Source organism: Scardinius erythrophthalmus (genome assembly GCF_964197995.2).
Source record: "Scardinius erythrophthalmus genome assembly, chromosome: 14".
Taxonomy (NCBI): Eukaryota; Metazoa; Chordata; class Actinopteri; order Cypriniformes; family Leuciscidae; genus Scardinius; species Scardinius erythrophthalmus.
The window spans coordinates 22,839,329-22,860,898 of NC_138234.1; the positions used below are offsets into that span (position 1 = coordinate 22,839,329).

Sequence of the window (21,570 nt, forward strand, 5' to 3'; positions counted from 1 at the left end):
ATGGTCCAGATGAGGGCCGGATCTGGGCCGACACTATGTTGCTGTCTGGGAATGAACTCGATAATGAACAGCTGTGAGGATTAAATGAATATCTATGGTAACTGATAAGTCGGTGGAAAACTAGAACAAAAGAAACAGGAAACTGAAGAGAAACAAACTAAAACTTAATGAAACCATGACAATTAACCATGACAATTACACGGTGGGCGCTAAAGTAATTTCACATTAGCAAGTACACCTCATTTTGATTGAGCAAAGGCATAAATCTCCAAAATTGTAATAACTATGGTATAATAAAGTTAGATTCTTTAGCTCAAAATGTATTTGTATTTTTTTCAGATTTATCAAGCTAAAATAAAGTACACTTGAGTAGAACCTTCTGACGCATTCTATCCCAATCTTTCATCATTTAAGAACTAGCAATGGAAACTAGAGCTATTGACACGCAGTAATTAGAGAGAGAGAGAGAGAGAGAGAGAGAGAGAGAGAGAGAGAGAGAGAGAGAGAGAGAGAGAGAGAGAAATTTCCTGAATTTGTGCGGCTCACTCGGTAGCAGCCTCTGACACAGACGTTATCGCCTTGCTACTGAGAAATACTATGTATTTTTCAGCACTGAAAGTTATTTTAATTGATAAAATATTGCGGGCAGCGCTGATAACTTTCTGTGCACTAGTCTGTGTGTACATGTGGTTGTGAAAGAGCATGAGAAAGATTTAGAATGTGCTATAGTGATAATAAAAGATAACTGTTAATAAGATAAAAATGTTAGTCTGACATTTTTATCCTGTTGTTTGTCATGTTTATTTGCATGCAGGGCCGTAGGCCTATTTACCTAATATATTATGATATATTTAAATAATTAAACACTGTGCTATCAAAGTTGATACTGTTGCTTTATATACAGGTATGGTCAGACACTTGCATGTGTCATTATATAATTAACATTCTACCAAAATCAATCTAAAATGGAGTTTTGACCAGTGAATGTCAAAACGTGTTTGTCCGCCAATAGAACGGCCGCATCTGAGTCTATCACATTACGTTTTCATCAACTTAGGATGAAACACACACACATGCTATTTAAGAAAGTTCTAGACTAAGACAGTCTTCTCCACTCCTCAAATACATAAAACATTAGCCTTTATAGAGAGAGTTTCTTGAGTAAAGAAAACACTGTGCTTATTCAAACATCAGTTATTTATTTACCTTTGCATTGCAGAAAAGCAAGAGGATCCAAAACACTTCTTTTACGATAGAGTTAAGGTGGAGTTATGAGGTTTGTCCGAGAGTTTGAGGATCCAATGGAGATACGAGGTTTATTCACAAGCTATTTTTAATTCGTTTTCCTGGTTAAATATTTGCAGAACCAACAAACAGGGTGACCAATAGTGATGATGAATGGGGGGAAAAATGACAAAGTATAAAGATATAAGGTTTCTGCCCGATGTCTAAAATTTTGTTAATTTAGATAGTAATTGTCTTATCATGTTTTACCATTAGAGTGAAATAATAATAATAATAAAAATGATCCTCATTGTAATTGCATCCCGCAAGTATATATAGGCACTGAGAGCGGTTTTTGATTATTTTGCTGTGATAGGCTTGTGAATAACTGAAATAATTTGGCGAATTGACATGGAAATTTAAAGCTCGCCTGGAACTACTTTAGTGATGCCGTTTAAAATAAAAATCAACAGTTTAGAATGAGTCGACCAATCAGAATCAAGTATTTCAAAGAAGCCATAGTATGAGGTGAGTTTTATTCGTATGTGCTGATCATGGCCTAACTAATTGGAAGGACTGTCCTTGTATACACTGCATCAAAACATATCACAATATAGATATTGGCCTTTTTGGAATGATATTGTGCTTTTAAGGGTAACAAACTGCACATCAGCTGTATTATGAGCTGTAAAATATTCAAATACTAAAATGCATGCATACATGCTCAATTCTTATCATCAAGTTGAATCTTCTTGCAATACCGGAAGAACAGTATCTTTTCATCACTGTGTTACTCATACTGCAAGAAGAAAAGAAAAAATGACTTAGGGGCAACTCAGTGACTCCACCCACTTTTACAGTAGATTTATACAGTGTTTTGCCATGAGAAGTCAATGCCATCTTCATCATGACCATCATCATCATCTCTCTGCTCCTGCTGGCCTCTCTGCTGCCACACCTGACCTTCACTGGTGAGATTGATTATATTACAGTAAATTATGATTATTTTTAAGAATGTTTGATTTGTATATGTGCTGAATAAGTTGACTGACAGCTCTTTCTCTCAGCTCATGTGAATGTGGGTATAGTGAACGGCAATGAGGCCAAACCCCACTCCAGACCTTACATGGTTTCTATTCAGACAAATGGGCAACATATCTGTGGTGGATTCCTCATTTCTGATGAGTTTGTCTTGACTGCTGCACATTGCTGGGATAGGTAAAAGCTTGTTTAGAAATCACTTTTGAATGACACAACAACTGCAGTGCAACCATACAGTGTGCTGAATGACATACATTACTATCATGACTTTCTCTTTCAACAGATTTGAGATTCTGACGGTTGTTGTTGGTGCTCATGACTTAAGGAACATCGAGAGTTCAGATCGCTTCGACGTGAAGTCTTACAACCCGCATCCAAACTTTAGAAACACTCGTAATGACATCATGCTTTTGAGGGTAACAAACTGTAATACTTTTAGTTGTTCAAATTGAATCTGATGAGGAAACAGTGGCACAAAACTGACACACACTGTGTTTGAATTTCTTTTGCAATCAGGGCTTTTGTACTAACCACACAAACAGCAGTATAAACAACTGCAGTCCAGTCTTAATAAAGATGACTAAATCTTTTATTAATAATGGTTGTGTTTTTGAATTACAGCTAAAGGAAAAAGTTGCAGCAAACAACGATGTTAAACGGATTTCATTACCAAAGAAAGGAGAAGACGTGGGAACAAATTCTCTCTGTAGTGTTGCCGGCTGGGGAATAATGAAGACTAATGGCCCAAAGAGTGATCTTCTAATGGAAGCAAATGTGTATTTAATGAATAACACAGAATGTGGCTATAGATGGGGAGAGGTATACTCACTCTCAAATATGATGTGCACACGTGGCCATGGTGGATCCTGCCTTGTACGTAAAAAAAAAAAAAAGATTCACATACTTTGATTATGTTATGTCAATTAATGAGTTTAAACTGATACGGTATATTTAATTTTTAGTGACGTGTTGATCTGTTTCTTCACAGTTTGATTCAGGAGGTCCTTTGGTTTATGGAAACACTGCAGTTGGTGTCACATCGTTTGGATATAAAGAGGAGTGCAATTCACCTAAATATCCTAATGTGTATACTAAGATTTCACCATATCTCGATTGGATCGGCAACATAATAAGAAATGTGAAGTGAGTTAAGTTACTGAATGCTTCCGTAACTTCTTTCAATAAAGTATCACATGACAAGCTTCAATCATTCCAAGTGTCTTCATTGTCACCACCATATAAAGTTACAATATTACATGGGGGGCACAAAAGACCTTTTACATTAGTCCACTTGGTGGCCATCTTGGTTACACCCTAAAATTCCAGTCATGCAAGTATGGCTCATATCTATTTGAATGGGGAAAGTCTGAAAACTTCAAAACTGTTGAAACTGCTGATCTGTTTTCTTTTTTTTTCTTTCTCTCCCTCCCTCCTCCTTTGAAAATATTTTAAATGTTAAGTGACTTAATTGAAAATAAAAAGGAAGAAGTTTTCATGTATTCTTCCAAAAAAAAAAAAAATCCAGATTTTTTTCCCAATTAAAGTATCACATTTCAAGCATCAATTAGTCAAAGTGTGTTCATTGTCACAACCATATATAATTACAATATTACTGTCACGAATCAAGTCACAACAAGGTTTATTTAACAAGAGCAAACAACATGTGACAGTGTGCATGGCACAAACAATACAGGACAACCAAGAGAAACCCAAAGGGAACTTAAATACACAAGATAACCCAGGCAGCAACATAGTGTCTGCCCAGATCTGGTATACATGGATTCCACATGGTCCAGATGAGGGCCGGATCTGGGCCGACACTATGTTGCTGTCTGGGAATGAACTCGATAATGAACAGCTGTGAGGATTAAATGAATATCTATGGTAACTGATAAGTCGGTGGGAAACTAGAACAAAAGAAACAGGAAACTGAAGAGAAACAAACTAAAACTTAATGAAACCATGACAATTAACCATGACAATTACACGGTGGGCGCTAAAGTAATTTCACATTAGCAAGTACACCTCATTTTGATTGAGCAAAGGCATAAATCTCCAAAATTGTAATAACTATGGTATAATAAAGTGAGATTCTTTAGCTCAAAATGTATTTGTATTTTTTTCAGATTTATCAAGCTAAAATAAAGTACACTTGAGTAGAACCTTCTGACGCATTCTATCCCAATCTTTCATCATTTAAGAACTAGCAATGGAAACTAGAGCTATTGACACGCAGTAATTAGAGAGAGAGAGAGAGAGAGAGAGAGAGAGAGAGAGAGAGAGAGAGAGAGAGAGAGAGAGAGAGAGAGAGAGAAAATTTCCTGAATTTGTGCGGCTCACTCGGTAGCAGACTCTGACACAGACGTTATTGCCTTGCTACTGAGAAATACTATGTATTTTTCAGCACTGAAAGTTATTTTAATTGATAAAATATTGCGGGCAGCGCTGATAACTTTCTGTGCACTAGTCTGTGTGTACATGTGGCTGTGAAAGAGCATGAGAAAGATTTAGAATGTGCTATAGTGATAATAAAATATAACTGTTAATAAGATAAAAATGTTAATAGTCTGACATTTTTATCCTGTTGTTTGTCATGTTTATTTGCATGCAGGGCCGTAGGCCTATTTACCTAATATATTATGATATATTTAAATAATTAAACACTGTGCTATCAAAGTTGATACTGTGGCTTTATATACAGGTATGGTCAGACACTTGCATGTGTCATTATATAATTAACATTCTACCAAAATCAATCTAAAATGGAGTTTTGACCAGTGAATGTCAAAACGTGTTTGTCCGCCAATAGAACGGCCGCATCTGAGTCTATCACATTACGTTTTCATCAACTTAGGATGAAACACACGCACATGCTATTTAAGAAAGTTCTAGACTAAGACAGTCTTCTCCACTCCTCAAATACATAAAACATTAGCCTTTATAGAGAGAGTTTCTTGAGTAAAGAAAACACTGTGCTTATTCAAACATCAGTTATTTATTTACCTTTGCATTGCAGAAAAGCAAGAGAATCCAAAACACTTCTTTTACGATAGAGTTAAGGTGGAGTTATGAGGTTTGTCCGAGAGTTTGAGGATCCAATGGAGATACGAGGTTTATTCACAAGCTATTTTTAATTCGTTTTCCTGGTTAAATATTTGCAGAACCAACAAACAGGGTGACCAATAGTAAAGATGAATGGGGGGAAAAATGACAAAGTATATTGATACAAGGTTTCTGCCCGATGTCTAAAATTTTGTTAATTTAGATAGTAATTGTCTTATCGTGTTTTACCATTAGAGTGAAATAATAATAATAATAATAAAAATGATCCTCACTGTAATTGCATCCCGCAAGTATATATAGGCACTGAGAGCGGTTTTTGATTATTTTGCTGTGATAGGCTTGTGAATAACTGAAATAATTTGGCGAATTGACATGGAAATTTAAAGCTCGCCTGGAACTACTTTAGTGATGCCGTTTAAAATAAAAATCAACAGTTTAGAATGAGTCGACCAATCAGAATCAAGTATTTCAAAGAAGCCATAGTATGAGGTGAGTTTTATTCGTATGTGCTGATCATGGCCTAACTAATTGGAAGGACTGTCCTTGTATACACTGCATCAAAACATATCACAATATAGATATTGGCCTTTTTGGAATGATATTGTGCTTTTAAGGGTAACAAACTGCACATCAGCTGTATTATGAGCTGTAAAATATTCAAATACTAAAATGCATGCATACATGCTCAATTCTTATCATCAAGTTGAATCTTCTTGCAATACCGGAAGAACAGAAAAAATGAAAAGAAAAAATGACTTAGGGGCAACTCAGTGACTCCACCCACTTTTACAGTATATTTATACTGTGATTTGCCATGAGAAGTCAATGCCATCTTCATCATGACCATCATCATCTCTCTGCTCCTGCTGGCCTCTCTGCTGCCACACCTGACCTTCACTGGTAAGATTGATTATATTACAGTAAATTATGATTATTTTTAAGAATGTTTGATTTGTATATGTGCTGAATAAGTTGACTGACAGCTCTTTCTCTCAGCTCATGTGAATGTGGGCATAGTGAACGGCAATGAGGCCAAACCCCACTCCAGACCTTACATGGTTTCTATTCAGACAAATGGGCAACATATCTGCGGTGGATTCCTCATTTCTGATGAGTTTGTCTTGACTGCTGCACATTGCTGGGATAGGTAAAAGCTTGTTTAGAAATCACTTTTGAATGACACAACAACTGCAGTGCAACCATACAGTGTGCTGAATGACATACATTACTATCATGACTTTCTCTTTCAACAGATTTGAGATTCTGACGGTTGTTGTTGGTGCTCATGACTTAAGGAACATCGAGAGTTCAGATCGCTTCGACGTGAAGTCTTACAACCCGCATCCAAACTTTAGAAACACTCGTAATGACATCATGCTTTTGAGGGTAACAAACTGTAATACTTTTAGTTGTTCAAATTGAATCTGATGAGGAAACAGTGGCACAAAACTAACACACTGTGTTTGAATTTCTTTTGCAATCAGGGCTTTTGTACTAACCACACAAACAGCAGTATAAACATCTGCAGTCCAGTCTTAATAAAGATGACTAAATCTTTTATTAATAATGGTTGTGTTTTTGAATTACAGCTAAAGGAAAAAGTTGCAGCAAACAACGATGTTAAACGGATTTCATTACCAAAGAAAGGAGAAGACGTGGGAACAAATTCTCTCTGTAGTGTTGCCGGCTGGGGAATAATGAAGACTAATGGCCCAAAGAGTGATCGTCTAATGGAAGCAAATGTGTATTTAATGAATAACACAGAATGTGGCTATAGATGGGGAGAGGTATACTCACTCTCAAATATGATGTGCACACGTGGCCATGGTGGATCCTGCATTGTACGTAAAAAAAAAAAAAAGATTCACAAACTTTGATTATGTTATGTCAATTAATGAGTTTAAACTGATACGGTATATTTAATTTTTAGTGACGTGTTGATCTGTTTCTTCACAGTTTGATTCAGGAGGTCCTTTGGTTTATGGAAACACTGCAGTTGGTGTCACATCGTTTGGATATAAAGAGGAGTGCAATTCACCTAAATATCCTAATGTGTATACTAAGATTTCACCATATCTCGATTGGATCGGCAACATAATAAGAAATGTGAAGTGAGTTAAGTTACTGAATGCTTCCGTAACTTCTTTCAATAAAGTATCACATGACAAGCTTCAATCATTCCAAGTGTCTTCATTGTCACCACCATATAAAGTTACAATATTACATGGGGGGGCACAAAAGACCTTTTACATTAGTCCACTTGGTGGCCATCTTGGTTACACCCTAAAATTCCAGTCATGCAAGTATGGCTCATATCTATTTGAATGGGGAAAGTCTGAAAACTTCAAAACTGTTGGTCAGGGATAAAATCAGGCAAATATGGTATAATAAATTCAGCTTTTTAAGCTCAAAGTCTACTATATATATATATATATATATATATATATATATATATATATATATATATATATATATATATACCTCCTCAGACCCCGTGTCTGGGACATCACATTTTTAGTTGTGTGCAGCATAATACTTAATTCTGTGTAACTGGAAATCTAAAATGCACACCAAACCAAAGCTCGGGTCTGAGGAGGATATATATATACAGTATATGTATATAATAAAACAAATGGTCAAAATAAAAAATAAATTAAAAGGAGTGGCCATCTCCTGCCCCCTTAGATTGTCTTTTTGAGAGCTGCTACTTCTTTGAAATCTTTCAGTCAAACTCTTCTGAGATTGTGAAGAGGAACAATTGTAGCATATCTCAATCAGCATTTGTACCCGATCTTTCCACTAAAAGTATGAAACACGGTTACACTAATATACACTGATCAGCCACAACATTAAAACAACTGAGAGGTGAAGTGAATAACATTGATTTTACCATTACAAGAGGTGGGATATAAGCTATAAGACAGAAACTGAACAGTCAGTAAGCATTGAAAAAAAAAAAAAGTTTATGTGAGGTTAATCTAGGGCTGCACGATTAAACAAAATGGCAAAATTTTAATTAAATAAGTAGCCTATATGCACAGCACTAAGATCAGAGTGGATCGATCGGTTCGCACTAAATGCTGCTCAATCTCTGAAAGCGCTAAGATGTTTTTGCACGTGTTGCTTTTTCAAATGCACGTTTTATAAGTGACTCAAACTCATTCCAAACTTGGCTAGTTAAAAGAATATTGGCTATGACTCGATGACAAATGCTACGCTCCTCTTCGTTCCTCAAACACATAAAACAATTTAGTCACAAGCTCTTTTTAATATTTTTTATTAAAAATTCACAGAGAGACATAAAGGGTGACCAATATTAACAATTTATGAAAAAAAAAAAAAAAAACTAATAAAAATGACGAAATTTGGAGATACAAGGTTTTTGTAAGTCTTTGAGATCTGACAACATATAGTGTGAGTCGGTTTTACTAAGCTCTCACACTCTTAACACTTCATTGCAAAGTGAGACGCACATGAAGCTGTGAAAGAGGAAGCATGAGCATGAGTGATGAGTATGAGTAGTGATTTATGGTCTTAAATATTAATATTTAGTATTAATATTAATATTAGTTTAATATTTAGAGCTGCTATGCTTGTGGTTGTCGTCTCTGTTGCTGTTTTCAGACTCCCCAAATTCACTTTTTGCAGAACTTGTTTGTTTCTCTCTAGAGCTCCATAGAGTTGCACTTATAGGGCTTATGAAATGAAACATTGAACCAGAACAACTCTTTAAGGGCTTTCGCACAGGACGAACCTTTTCATAGTTCTAGAACTATTGGCGAAGGTACACAGATTTTGCTGTGTTCGCACCACAGGAACTAGAAACTAGAAATTAGTTCCTTTTGGAGGAACTAATTTAGCCCCTACTTCAGAGTAGGGTCTAAACCAGCACTATAGGAACTACCAGTGACGTTAGTGTACGCTGACTGGCCGAACGCACGCAAAACATCAGCATCCGCCATTTTTTAAAAAGCTGTGTAAACACACAGATTATAGCCTATATATTTACTCCAGAAACTAACTCTACGAACATGGAAAACAGTGATAGATGGACCTCTTGACCTTTATGCTAAGGAGAAAATCCAACGCAACTTTGAGGGGACCAAGCGAAACATGATTATGCATTTCTGCTCAGCTAGCAACACTGGACATCAACCACATGCCATATGCTAATGCCTTTTCATATACTGTCTTTCTATGTGTGGCCGTACGTGACTACACCACTCCCACTTATCTGAAAGGTGTGGGAGAACCTATTTACCCGCCAGACTAAAGACTTTCCCCACGCTAGTGTCAATCAGAATGAAACAAGCTGGAGGCTGATGTGCAAAAGCGATACAAAAATAGTTTATTGATAATCACATTAAAATTGTATTTCCCTTTTTGTTTTGTTTATTACCAGTACTACTAGGTCAAAGACTACGCCCATCGGTTACCATGGGTCCACAACATATAGCGAACTATAGGGAATAGATGGGCAGTACGCAGATCCTGGTGCAAAACGGGGAACCATTTTTTTTTACAAACAATTTATTCTATAGGCCTACTATGCTACAACATCCACAGCAAATGTGACAGCACGGCATTAACTTGTGTGTCTCTCACTAAAAACCACAGCATTCCCAATAAGAATCACAGCAGCAAAGTGGTCACCTTATCACATCCAAGAAGTGCCCGCTGTCCACCTCAAATCCCGGGTCAAAGCATAGGCTAGGATTTACACATACAAATAAATTGATATTGCACATGAATAACAACCCAGAGTAGGTACTTTTGTGGTGGATTACCCCACCATATTGCACAATGCCCAATCCCAAAAGAGAAGAGAAACCCTTTACAACTGCCCTCTTAAAAAGAGGAAGTGCGTTTCTGTCCCAACACTAACAATTCATAGACACGGCATGATACAAAAGCTAAAACACATAATAATTCACAGTATGGGAAAACAGTGGCTGCGACGTCATACAAAATCCACAATCAATTAGCGGGCCTCGAGGCCAAAGGGCTTCTAATGTGCGCGGCTCCATCACTGAAGCCAGACCCAGAGAAATCACGGGTTCTACGAGGAGATCCGCCCAAGCACACACTTTTTAAACTCTCCTGAGAAGGAAGGATTTGCAAATTGGCAGCTTTCAGATTCAACGTTTGATTGGCTGATGCTGTCAGGGGTGGCCACCGCATGGCCCCTCTCTGGCATGAGGTTCATTTGCATTGCTTAAAGTTCATGTTTAGAACAATGTCTTTAAGGTTTTTCCTATGCATACTTCACTTTCCAAACCAATTCCAGATTAGACATTGTGCTGAAAACATAAAGACCAAATATCATTGGGTAATATTTAACTTTTACCCATGCATTCATGTATACCTTAATAGGTAAGTTTGTATATTTTGCATGTACACAAACAACACTGTAATGACTGAGACAAATCAGACACAAGTATTTGTTATAGTTTAACAAATAATATTTTAAACTCACTCTGGGATCTGTGGTACCATCCCCCCAACAAGAGCAAGAAGGTCTTAGTTACCATAACCACGATCAGATAAGTTGGTTTTATGGCTGTTAAAAAAATTTGGTCACGTGGTCGAGACAGAGACAATGGGGAAGACAGAAACAGACTTTAAAAAACAGACTTTGCTGCATTAATCTGATCTATAAATGAACATGCATCCCAGAAAATTGTGTGAATGATTGGTGTGAATGACGCGTTTAGCTGTATACGTACAAATTTTGTATAGTATCGGGGTTTCGTCCAGATGGACCCGGTGTTTTGGGAGCCTGAAACCACCATATTTTGAAACCGGGTCCCAGAGTGGATAAATCCCTTGTGTTTTCGTGTGTACAACCAATCTGTATATTTTGTGAAACGATGATGTCATCAGCCCACGTGTCGACCCTAGTCAAACACACTGCGTCATGTAACAGCAACAACAACTGCGGACGACATGCTTGTGTTCGTGCTGTAGAAGCCACTGAGCCTCTTTTATTTCTTTATTTTACTTCTTTATTTATTTATATTTCTTTCTTATGCTATGTCTGATTAAGACATTTCATATTTTGTACCAGGCCATTTATGGTTGTTATTGTTCAATAAAGTTCTTGGTAAAAAAAAAAAAGAAAGAAGAAGAAGAAGATACTGAGCCTATGCCTGTGTCCCAATGTGCATACTATCCATCCTAAATAGTATGTGACATTAGTAATTGTCAATACTATTTAGGGCAGATAAGGCGGATAGTACGCACATTGGGACACAGGGTATTAGTGTATACAGTGCACGCTCCAAGTCTTACAGCACCCTACCGGTCTGAAATGTAACTACATCAAGTCGGTTTTAGTGGTTTCGAGTTTATGCAGATATTTCTTGAGAAGATGCCGTGTTTACGGAGAAAAAAATATTGGTTAAGGAAAGCCCTGGCTTCGTGTGGATGTGGCCTGAGAGTCATTGGTCATTCACATCTTGGTCTCAGGACTGAGGTGAACAGTGGGCAAACGGTGATGGGATCAGTCTGTGATCATTGACATGCTAATTTCATCATTCTTCCCTTCCATAAATAGTACCTGGTAATTGTCTTTGCAGGCTTGTCTCCTAGTCCACCTAGTTCATTTTTTGTGGAACTTCCTTTGGAGGTGTGAGTTTTAGAGTCCTGTCCTTTTCATCATGACAGATGAAAGGAGACTTCTGTTGTGATGAGTCTGCCCTCATGTTTACCTGCTGATCACTAGCACAATGTGTCCAAAATATAGCATAAAATAATCAAAATGTACTGAATGCTGACCTGCTTTAATCTTCTAGATCTAGACCAAACCATCTGTGGCCTGAAAATGAGACCACAAGGATTAACAAGAACAATATAGTCATCCACAAACTTAAAAAAAAAAAAAAAAAAAGACTTGTGGGCAGCTCAATGTCTCCACCCACCCTTATATTTATACCGTGTTTTATCATGAGAGCTCACTGATCGTCTTCTTCATCATGACCATCATCATCATCTCTCTGCTCCTGCTGGCATCTCAGCTGCCACACCTGACCTTCACTGGTGAGAATGATTATATAACAGCATTTTACAATGATTTTTATCAGTGTTTAATTTGTATGTGCTGAATAAGTTGACTGATAGCACTCCCTCTCTCTCTCAGCTCATGTGAATGTGGGTATAGTGAACGGCAGGGAAGCCGAACCCCACTCCAGACCTTACATGGTTTCTCTTCAGAAGTATGGGAAAAGGGAACATAACTGCGGTGGATTCCTCATTTCTGATGAGTTTGTCTTGACTGCTGCACATTGCAGAAACGGGTAAGAGCTTGTTTAGTGTGAACTGCAATGTTAATGACTTCAATGCAACCATCATGTGTATCGTGTGACATAAATTAACATTTCCAATATGCTCTTTATACAGATATGAGATTCTGGTTGTGGTCGGTGCTCATGACTTAAAGTACAGCAAGAGTTCGGATGTCATTAGAGTGAAGTCCTACATCCCGCATCCAGACTATATACCCAGTCCTATTCAGAATGACATCATGCTTTTGAGGGTAACAACCTGTAATACATTTATTTTTTTCAAAATAATATCTCAGGAATATCTCAGGTCAGGAAACAGTAGCACAAAACACTATGTTTTAATCTCTAAAAAATTACTGAAGTGATTTAAAACATTTATATGTAAATGGCCATGTGTCTCTTTGTCTCTGTTCCCTGTATTATTAATTAATTGCTCTGTATAGAAACAATAATGGCGCAAAAAAGGCAGAAAACCTGAAAAATCATTGAAGCATTTTTGTGGTTATGCCCAGCAGAAAAAAAAGAAGCTTTTACGGCTTCTGTACTAACCTCAACACAACAGTATAATCCACTGAACTTAAGTCTTATAAAAGACTGTTTATTAAAATGGTTTTATTTTTGAATTACAGCTAGAGAAAAAAGTCGAACTAAACAACAAAGTTAGACTGATATCATTACCAAAGAAAGGAGAAGACATGGAAGCAGGTACTCTCTGTAGTGTTGCCGGCTGGGGAAGACTGTGGATTAATGGCCCAGTGAGTGATCGTTTAATGGAGGCAAACACAACTACAATAAATCAGGCAGACTGTAAGCTCAGATGGGGATCTGAGTTCTTTCCCTCACAGATGATCTGTGCATATGATGATGGTGGATCCTGCCTTGTATGTACAAAAGATGATTCGCAGACTTTATGGTAATGTACAGACTGATTTCACTAGTGACGTGTTGATCTGTGTTTCTTAACAGGGGGATTCAGGAGGTCCTTTGGTTTGTGGAGACACTGCAGTTGGTGTCACATCTTTCGTATATAGATATCTCTGCAATTCACCTGAACATCCTAATGTGTATACTAAGATTTCAGCATATCTTCAATGGATCAATGAACAAATGACAGGTTAAGTGTCTACATGGAAAATATAAAAGGAAGATATATATATATATATATATATATATATATATATATATATATATATATATATATATATATATATATTTTTTTTTTAATAAAAATATCACATGGCAAGCATTAATTATACTCAAAGTGTTCTCATTGTCACAACCACACCCTCACTTTTCAGTTATGACTGTAGACTCATATCTCATTGAATGGGGAAAAACTGAAATACCTAAAACTGTTGCTAAATTACAGTAATAAAAAAAAAAAAACATATTTCAAAACAGGAATGATATCATAAACTGTGCTGCTTTAACTTAAAAAATATGTAAATGAAACAGTTTTTTTCAGACAGGTCAAAATAACAAATAAGTATTGAAAAAGCCTCCAGGATTTCAGTTGTAAAATGAAGAGCTTTGTGAAATCTTCCTACAACAGTTTGGCAAGTCAGCTTTACTAAGTTCACGCCTGTTTTCTCACATCTAACAGAATGTGCAAGAAATATTAGGCATGGATTACATCACACATGTGGCAGATTAGTCCACTCCCATTAACAGCACAAACATAACACCTACACTATACTGCCAAACGTATTGGGACACTCCTCCAAATCATTGAATTCAGGTGTTTTAATCACTTCCATGGCCACAGTTGTATAAAATCGAGCACCTATGCAGACGCTTCCACAAACATTTGTGAAAGAAAGGGTCGCTCTCAGGAGCTCAGTGAATTCAAGCGTGGCAACGTGATAGGTTGCCATCTGTGCAAGAAGTCCATTCGTGAAATTTCCTTACTACTATATATTCCACGGTCAACTGTTAGTGGTATTATAATAAAGTGGAAGCAATTGGAAACAACAGCAACTTAGCCACGAAGTAGTAGGCCACGTAAAACCACAGAGCGGGGTCAGCGCATGCTGAGGCGCACAGAGCGCATCACCAACTTTCTGCAGAGTCAATAGCTACAGACCTCCAAACTTTGTGTGGCCTTCAGAATAGCTCAAGAACAGTGCGTATAGAGCTTCATGGAATGGGTTTCCATGGCCGAGCAGCTTCATCCAAGCCACAAAGTCACAAAGTGCAATGTAAAGTGGTGTAAAGCAGGGGTTCTCAACCTTTTTCTACTCATGGCCCACCACTGACTGTTTAAAAACATTCCAAGGACCACCTTTCCAAATATGATAGCATGAATACAGAATAACATAAAATTAAAAAAGTACAATGATATACTCTGCTGTTAATATGTTATGCCACTGTAGCAGACTAAGTTAAAGCTCCAATATGTAGGAATTTTGTAATAAAATTTCCAAAAATAACTTGCACAGTGTGATATATTTCCTCCAGTTGTGTACTTACAATATCTCAAAAGTCTCCAAAGATTTTTTATTTCAGAGAAATTCCGATTTTAAATAACTGGCCGTCCCGGAAAAGAAATGTCGCTCCTCAGTGACGCAATATCTCTTTTTTCCGGTGTGGACCATGTGATAGGATATTCCACCACACCGGATTTTTTTTTTTTTTTTTTTTTTTTACAACAACTTTATTGAGGGTTTTTTTCTTATCACAATAAACAATAAAGACGTATGACAAAGAATAAAAAAAGAATAAAATAAAAAATATGACCCACCACACCGGAATATCGCATGGTCAAATGCGGAAGTGGTGGTTATAGCGTTATAGCCATAGACTGTATGGTTATAGCTGTTATGGATCACGAACTCTTTGGCGAGTATGGAAGTGCCAACAAAACGAAAGCGTCCATATTCGGATACACTCAGACTGTGTGACAAACGGAGGAATAAAACCCAGATAAATATCGGCCAGGCGTTTTCGAGATGGAGAGCTGCGCCACAATCTTGGACTTGACAGAGACTCTGCTCTCGCGAGTGTATTGATAGACAGGTAAGACATGCAACTGTCAATAATAGCACTTATAAACAAAGTTATATTGCTCTTTGTACTTTGGTAAGGCTTTTTATCACGTGTGGTGACCGAGCTTATGGCAGTACAATTAAATACAATCGGATATGATGTTAAAAAAATATATTTAGTCATTACTTGCAAATGTTCGTTCAAATTTACTTTTAGATATTGGTTTGAACACGTTACACAACACGGCATTAACCATAAAAACGTAAAACTGCACAACATTAACCAAACAAATCATTTGACAAATAGCTGTAAGTTGTAACGGGATAATATAGCATAACATTTCACGTTCCTTGCAGTTCATTAATTATGATGAAATAAAATAATACGATCAGACATACAGGTAATACAAAAACGAATAAATTACCTCATCCGTGATCATGATTCTGATTCATTAATTCCATGTAGATATATCGCTAGATGGTGAAAACGCATTAAAAAAAACGACATCTCCCATCGTCACCTCCTTCATAGCGTCATCAAGCTTCGCCTTTGTTATTGTTGAAACTGCGCCCTCTTGTGGTCAAATACCAAAGTCGCATACTGGAGCTTTAAGTCAGCTATACAGATGAAAACTGTCCTTGTATCAAAAAGACTCGGCAGGCTTACTCAGTAACCATTCCTGGCTGTAACAATAACAGGCTAACATGCCTGTAACAACAGGTCAGACACAAAAGAGGGGAACATTCACTCTATTCATTAGCAGAAATGTTCAACAAAGTTCATTCACCCCAATTTACCTACTGTTAGTATAATTTATTAAATACTATTAGCGATATTAACATGACTGTTTAAAACAATATTCTTTTGGCTTCCCAACACAGCCCGGGTGTTTTGAGTTCAAATGTCTCTGCAGCTTTGATGGTTTTAGCGCCTCACTTTCTCAACATTTCTCCACATTCAACACATTGTGCCTTCGGCTTAATGGGGTCGCGCACCGGATGAGAGTCTTTAAAATTCAAACACATTATTTTCTATGAGTGTACACACACCGGCAGCGCCATTCGGCGTCTGTCCGCGGCGCCCAGCTACGGCTCAGGACCCGTTCAAAATCCTGCCACTCCACAGAGCGCCATTTACATAGTTTATATTAAATTTACATTATATTTGTCATATACAAATCGTCGTTAATGTATATACTGACTTCACCCTGTACTGCAAGATATGTTTAGTTTTTGTGGTATATAAAAGAAAGAAATCTGCAGATGCTTAACACACAATCATCTTCATTAAAAGTAAAGAAACGAAATGATCTTACCATGTGCCATTGCCGTTCTCTTCTATTGTGGTCTTTGATTTTGAAATTAGCTGATGATCAATAAATTGCAGCTCATATCTGTTGATTTCGGTGACGTGAACTCCATTAAATCTGCATATAGCGCGGGAATTGAAGATTGGATTTATATCCGTTTTGCAAAAACACATTCATGTGACCAGGTGTAAATGGAATCGTTTTGATAAATCAGATATCTATCTGATCAGTAAAAACACATGAAGTGACCTGGTGTAAACAGGCCCCTAGACGTGACACGGCACTGCGCTTCTCGTCCGGTGTGCACCCCTCTTTAGTCTCAGTACCTGCCCTTATAAAAAAACTAATTTAATGTATTCAGTGTCATATTTGCTCACCACACGCTTTTGCTTGCACAGGTCTGTTTCCCACATCTGCGTTTCTTTTCAGAAAACCATCCATATAACAGTAATGTAATGTTACTGCATCTGATCGAACAAACGTTCAATCTGACATTTGACTTGACTTGAGAGTTTTTGATCATATAAATTCATAAGAACAATCAGATAATTAGAAAATAACAAGATTTGTCAATTAAAAAAACAAATAAAAATTAATTTGGGGGTAGCTTGCCACTGCCTACACGGCCCACCAGATGGCGCTCCGAGGCCCACTAGAGGGCTGCGGCCCACCGCTTGAAAATCACTGGTGTAAAGCACGCCGCCACTGGACTCTAGACCAGTGGAGAAGTGTTCTCTGGAGTAACGTATCACGCTTCTCTGTCTGGCAATCTAATGGACGAGTCTGGGTTTGGCGGTTGCCAGGAGAACGGTACTTGCTTGTAAAGTTTGGTGGAGGGGGATTATGGTGTGGGGTTGTTTTTCAGGGGTTGGGCTTGGCCCCTTAGTCCCAGTGTAAGGAACTCTTAATGCTTCTGAATACCAAGACATTTTGGACAATTTCATGCTCACAACTTTGTGGAAACGGTTTGGGGATGGCCCCGTCCTCTTCCAACATGACTGCGCACCAGTGCACAAAGCAAGGTCCATAAAGACATGAATGAGCGAGTTTGGTGTGGAGGAACTTGACTGGCCTGCACAGAGTCCTGACCTCAACCCGACAGAACACCTCTGGTATGAATTAGAGAGGAGACTGCGAGCCAGGCCTTCTCGTCCAGTGCCTGACCTCACAAATGTGCTTCTAGAAGAATGGTCAAAAATACACTCCTAAACCCTATGGAAAGCCTTCCCACAAGAGCTGAAGCTATTATAGCTGCAAAGGGTGGGCCAACTCCATATTAAACCCTACAGATTAAAAATGGGATGTTATTAAAGCCCACTTTACATGAAATGCCATCATCAACACTGAAGAGAACTTCAGCATGATCGTCTTTGTGCTATTGATAGTCACCCTGCTACCATATCTGAGCCTTCCAGTTAAGTCTGATGGAAAATGACAAACTTCTATTGCATCACGTCTTCTGCATTCTACATTTAGTCAAATCTATTTCTAATCTAACCAACCTAAACTAATTTCTCTCTCAGCATCTGTGGATGTAGGTATAGTGAACGGCACAGGAGCCAGACCTCATTCAAGACCCTACATGGTCTCCATTCAAAGAAATAACAGACACATATGCAGTGACTTCCTTGTGTCACTGCATTGCACACTGCTTTACAGAGTAAGCTTTTTTGTTCAGTTAGAATTTCGTTGTGAGTCAAAGAGTCCCAGACCGCTGCAAAAGGGTCTTCACTTGGTGTGACTACTTTAGAAATGACACATGATAGTACCCAACCTAGTATGTACATGACTTCTAGTGAGTCCGCCCATTTTAAACCCAAAAATGTGTTTTTACTTAAATCTAAACCAAAGTTACCAAGGTAAAGTTGAGCAAAATATTCGTGGCTTTGCAATGGAAGCATCATAACCAAGTAAGTTAATACAATATGATTCTAAATTCATATTATTATAGGTCTATTCTAAATGTAAAACTCAGTTTTTAACAGTCCTTATTTACCACTAAAACGCGTTTTCTTCCTCGTCTTGACAGAGGAGAGAAGCTGACAGTCGTGGTTGGAGCTCATGATCACAATCATGTTATTAGCCGCATGGACGTCAAGTTCTACCACATCCACCCTGGGTATGAGTCTTAGAGTCTGCTACATCATGCTACTTCAGGTAAATGACTGAGATAGGTTTTTCAGGGAAAACTGCAATAAAACAATTGTGTATAATGTGTATATATATACATATATATATATATATATATATATATATATATATATATATATATATATATATATATATATATATATATATATTCAAATATGCTAAAAATAAGAGTTTTGTCTAAACAAAGCTTTAGAGAACTGATCGTAGAACTGGAGTAAAACTGCAGTCTCATGCAAGTAAAATGATTTATCAATACAATAAAGTTTGTCATCCAGTTTATATTCATTATGAAATTTCTCAGCTTTAAGGATTTATTTACTTGCTGTAGATACATGTAAAGGTAAAAAAGATCAACAAAGTCAACTGGATCTCCATACCAAAGAAAGATAGGACATCAAGGCCAAGGCCCAATGCAGTGTTGCAGGATGGGGAAAAAACACCAATGATAAACTTGTTGCGAGTGATAAACTTATGTGCTGATGTCACAATCTTTGATAAAAAGCATGTCAGAAGTACTGGGAAAAAACGTACTTCCCCTCAAGGATGGTGTGCGCAGGGGGTCATGGAGGATTTTTTCAGGTACAAAGTATATACTGGACAAATCACAAATAGTGTAGGAGTTCATTATTTTATTCACATGCTGTAACTTTCTCCACTTCTCAGGGTGATTCTGGAGGACATTTGGTGTGCAACAAAGTTGCAGTTGGTGTCGTGCGAAAGAGCTTTGACTCACCTTACCCAATGTCTATACCAAGATTTCCAAATGTATGCCTTGGATTATTTTTGGAGGTGTGAAGCAAGAACTAAATTGACAAACATTTTATTTCCTAAAAACACACTGTTGATTGTATGTGTGGATTTTTGGAGATCATGTGACAAACACCAAACACTTTTCAGTGGAAAGATTAGATCAGTAGGTTTCCTGTGGGGGGCTGATCGCGTCGCATGTGGTCAGACACCCTGTGAGAAACACTCTAGTTTGCAAAGAGATCAGAAATAGAAAATCGAATAAGTTATGAGACTCACAATAGATTACAAAAGGTCTGTTCTTACTGGAAGCACCTGAAAATTGACATTTTAGCTCACACACCTATCGTGACACTTCTACATAAAAAAAGCCATATGCTCAAATACCTCTCACCCCATTCATAAGCCCCCTCTACCATCCTGGGGCATATGAAAGTAGGTCACTGAAAGAAGACTCTGGATGTCAGAACCTTGAGATTTCATGATTTTAATTCTTTCATGTTTGGTATCATTTTAAATGTCTCAGTGTTATGTAATGTTATGTTATTGTAATGTTTAATCAAAATGCCAAGGAACACCTCAAAGTCTGCAAAAGCCAGGAGAGAGGGCAAAAAGTAGCAGACAATTTAAATCCGTTAGAAGTGGCCATGTTAGATGTTTTTATCACTTAATAGCCTATAATTCTGTATTTTAATAATTGCATAATTACTTTGTTTATTGTAATGTCAGTCACCACACTAACATGGGAACAAATAAAAGTGAAGTACAAAAATATTCTACATAATGGTAATTTTTAGTTATATTATAGTCTCTTTTATAAAAGGCACTGTTAAATAAATGGTTGTCTGTTTATAAAAGCAACCAAGAGAAAAAAAGAAAAGATCTTAGTATCCTACACTGTAAAATCATTTTTGCTGCATTAAATTAAGGCCGTATAGTCGTTTCAACTGTTAAATCTTGAGTAATGATGAATTGCTTTGAATTGTGAAAGTGAAAACTGATAAACTTATGTTAATGTAAAAATATTTTGCCATGAGTTATTGATCACATTTTTCCCCAGTGTAGTTCATTGTAATGACATTGTGTTTTCCTCTTTTGTGCACTTTTACATAATACACCAACACTTGTATCTGTTCCCAAGAAAGTGGTGGCTGAAATATGTGCAGTAAGTGGACATTTTCTAACTTTCCAAAAGAAAGAAAGTATAAGACTTTGTAATGTCCATTTGTTTCCATTGCACTGGACAGTGAATAAACCCTCTCAGATAACTGTCATATGGAGGAACTAGCCTACCTGGCAAGTGCATAAATAACTTTACTTACTTGTATGCTTTATGGCTGCAATATAAGTTGCAGGATTCCACATCTACAGAAAGGCCTACAGAAGAGTCTGCACAGACAGAGGAGACATAGGCCTACAGGTGGGCAGTGTATAGCCAACCTTTCCTTTTTATTTGTTGCATGAGGCATGTGTCTAATATCTCTATGGAAGTAAAATAATGTCAAATGTTTTTGAAACAAAAAGCCTGTTGAATTGCACTACTTGAAAAAAAAATAGGCATTGCATTAATCATGCTTGCATTTTAATGCATTGTATTTTTAGGGCTTGCATTTTTATGGGCTGAAATTCAGCATGGTTGAATATTTAAGCTGTGAATATTTCAATTAAAAACATTTCAAACACATTTTCATTATTAAAAATTCAATAATCCATATTCACCTTTCATATTTCACTTCCAAAATATTCAAACTGTTTAAAAATACAACC

The 21,570-nt window shown here is 37.2% G+C and overlaps 3 protein-coding genes across 3 annotated transcripts in view; all 3 read left to right on the forward strand.

The window, feature by feature from the left end:
• Nucleotides 1–2,131: 2,131 nt before the first annotated feature.
• Nucleotides 2,132–4,129, forward strand: LOC308702164 (granzyme K-like; the record flags this gene model as incomplete). Its single annotated transcript, XM_081384831.1, has 4 exons — nt 2,132–2,195; nt 2,292–2,442; nt 2,549–2,681; nt 3,959–4,129. The coding sequence occupies 4 exons, from the start codon at nt 2,132–2,134 to the stop codon at nt 4,127–4,129; spliced, it is 519 nt and encodes a 172-aa protein (XP_081240957.1).
• Nucleotides 4,130–6,167: 2,038 nt separating this feature from the next.
• On the forward strand, nt 6,168–7,443 carry LOC308702165 (complement factor D-like; the record flags this gene model as incomplete). The annotated part of the gene is made up of 5 exons (XM_081384832.1): nt 6,168–6,228; nt 6,325–6,475; nt 6,582–6,714; nt 6,918–7,115; nt 7,285–7,443. The coding sequence occupies 5 exons, from the start codon at nt 6,168–6,170 to the stop codon at nt 7,441–7,443; spliced, it is 702 nt and encodes a 233-aa protein (XP_081240958.1).
• A 4,859-nt stretch (nt 7,444–12,302) lies between these two features.
• LOC308702166 (mast cell protease 1A-like) overlaps nt 12,303–21,570 on the forward strand; it is a gene marked incomplete at both ends in the record, with an annotated part of 64,845 nt that continues 55,577 nt past the window's right edge. The window contains 2 exons of the mRNA XM_081384833.1: nt 12,303–12,366; nt 12,467–12,623. Of these exons, the coding sequence (XP_081240959.1) occupies nt 12,303–12,366; nt 12,467–12,623 (221 nt within the window). The remainder of the gene's footprint in view (nt 12,367–12,466; nt 12,624–21,570) is intronic.